Source organism: Papilio polytes, unplaced genomic scaffold (genome assembly GCF_000836215.1).
Source record: "Papilio polytes unplaced genomic scaffold, Ppol_1.0 DF823982.1, whole genome shotgun sequence".
NCBI classification, from domain to species: Eukaryota; Metazoa; Arthropoda; class Insecta; order Lepidoptera; family Papilionidae; genus Papilio; species Papilio polytes.
The window spans coordinates 1-1,308 of NW_013525222.1; the positions used below are offsets into that span (position 1 = coordinate 1).

The window sequence follows — 1,308 nt, forward strand, 5'->3', positions numbered from 1 at the left end:
TATCTTAACGATTATTACACTTGAATTAAATATAAAACTTGTAACTTTCAGATGAACCGATTTCGATCAGACAACAGAAGAAGGTAGCATTCGACGTGATGGAGCCAGCGGAGATATCCTGCCGAGTGCAGGCCTATCCTAAGCCCGACTTCCTATGGTTCTACGGCTCCAGCAACTCTCCACTGTCGTCATCTGACCACTACGACATCACAACAGTTACTGAAGACAACGATTCATACTTGAGTACATTAAAATTAAGAAACGTGAAGCCTCAAGACTACGGCGACTACTACTGCACTGTGAAGAACTCACTCGGGAGTATTCGGCCTCAAATACGAATGCAGCCGAAAGGGGCTCCTGAGTCACCTCGAGGGTTGAGCAGTCAAAAGGTTGGGTCGAGTTACGTGACCCTGAAGTGGGAGTCGGGTTTCGACGGTGGCCTCTCCAACATCTACTACGTGTGGTACCGGCGCGTGGCGCGCGGCGCGGGCTCCGTGGAGCAGTGCGCCGGCAACCGCAACGATGTCAACGATTGGAAGGAATACGACTGTATGCGGGCAAATCCCTGCAACGTGACGCGGTTGGACCAACACAATACTTACTCTTTCAAGGTAATTGCAATTTAATAACAATCCTTCGTACAATGCTGAATTATTAATTTTTGCTATATTATGCAGAAACATGAAAATAAGGTGATTACTTTTGGAACGTATTTAATGTGCATAAATATCAAGATAAAAAGCATAAGATCGTACTTTATGGTAATATCGTTTTGTGCTGCACGGTGTTCAATGCTAAATTGATTTACTCTTATCGCACATACACGAGTACATGAGAATGTTAGTAAGTTATAAATGTTCAAATAAAAAAACTCTACGTAAATACATTGCGTTTGGAAACAAAACTAAGATTGAGTGTTAAATTGAATAATTAGTAAATTTACCATTGTTCTTCCGTAATTTCCAGGTGAAAGCAGTTAACACGAAGGGTCAGAGCAACTATTCAAATGAAATAACAGTGACAACGAAAGTGAACAAGATCCTCCCCCCGGAGCAGCTGACGTACGACCCGAGCTCGCGCGCGGTCGTGTTCAGCGTGGGCCCCACCTGCCTCGGCCTCGTCGCCGTCGCTGAGGGCCTCGGCAGGGCCGGCGGCTGGCAGGTCACTTGAATAATAATCATACTTCATACTAATATTATAACTGCGAAAGTTTAGATGGATGGATGGATGTTTGTTAGAGTTTGTAGCCTAAACGGCTGAACGGATCTCGATGAAATTTGGTATAGGTGTAGAGGATAGTCTGAAGGA

General features: G+C 44.6%; 1 protein-coding gene across 1 annotated transcript; it reads left to right on the forward strand.

The window, feature by feature from the left end:
• The first annotated feature begins 52 nt into the window (after positions 1-52).
• LOC106101425 (protein turtle homolog B-like) lies at positions 53-1,185 on the forward strand. The gene is made up of 2 exons (XM_013280662.1): positions 53-611; positions 967-1,185. The coding sequence occupies exons 1-2, from the start codon at positions 99-101 to the stop codon at positions 1,168-1,170; spliced, it is 717 nt and encodes a 238-aa protein (XP_013136116.1). The 5' UTR covers positions 53-98; the 3' UTR covers positions 1,171-1,185.
• Positions 1,186-1,308: the final 123 nt, after the last annotated feature.

Coding starts and splice junctions, on each gene's coding strand:
- LOC106101425 (XM_013280662.1), top strand. CDS start 99: ATGGAGCCAGCGGAGATATCCTGCCGAGTGCAGGCCTATCCTAAGCCC. Junction 612..966: donor ACAATACTTACTCTTTCAAG/GTAATTGCAATT, acceptor CGTAATTTCCAG/GTGAAAGCAGTTAACACGAA.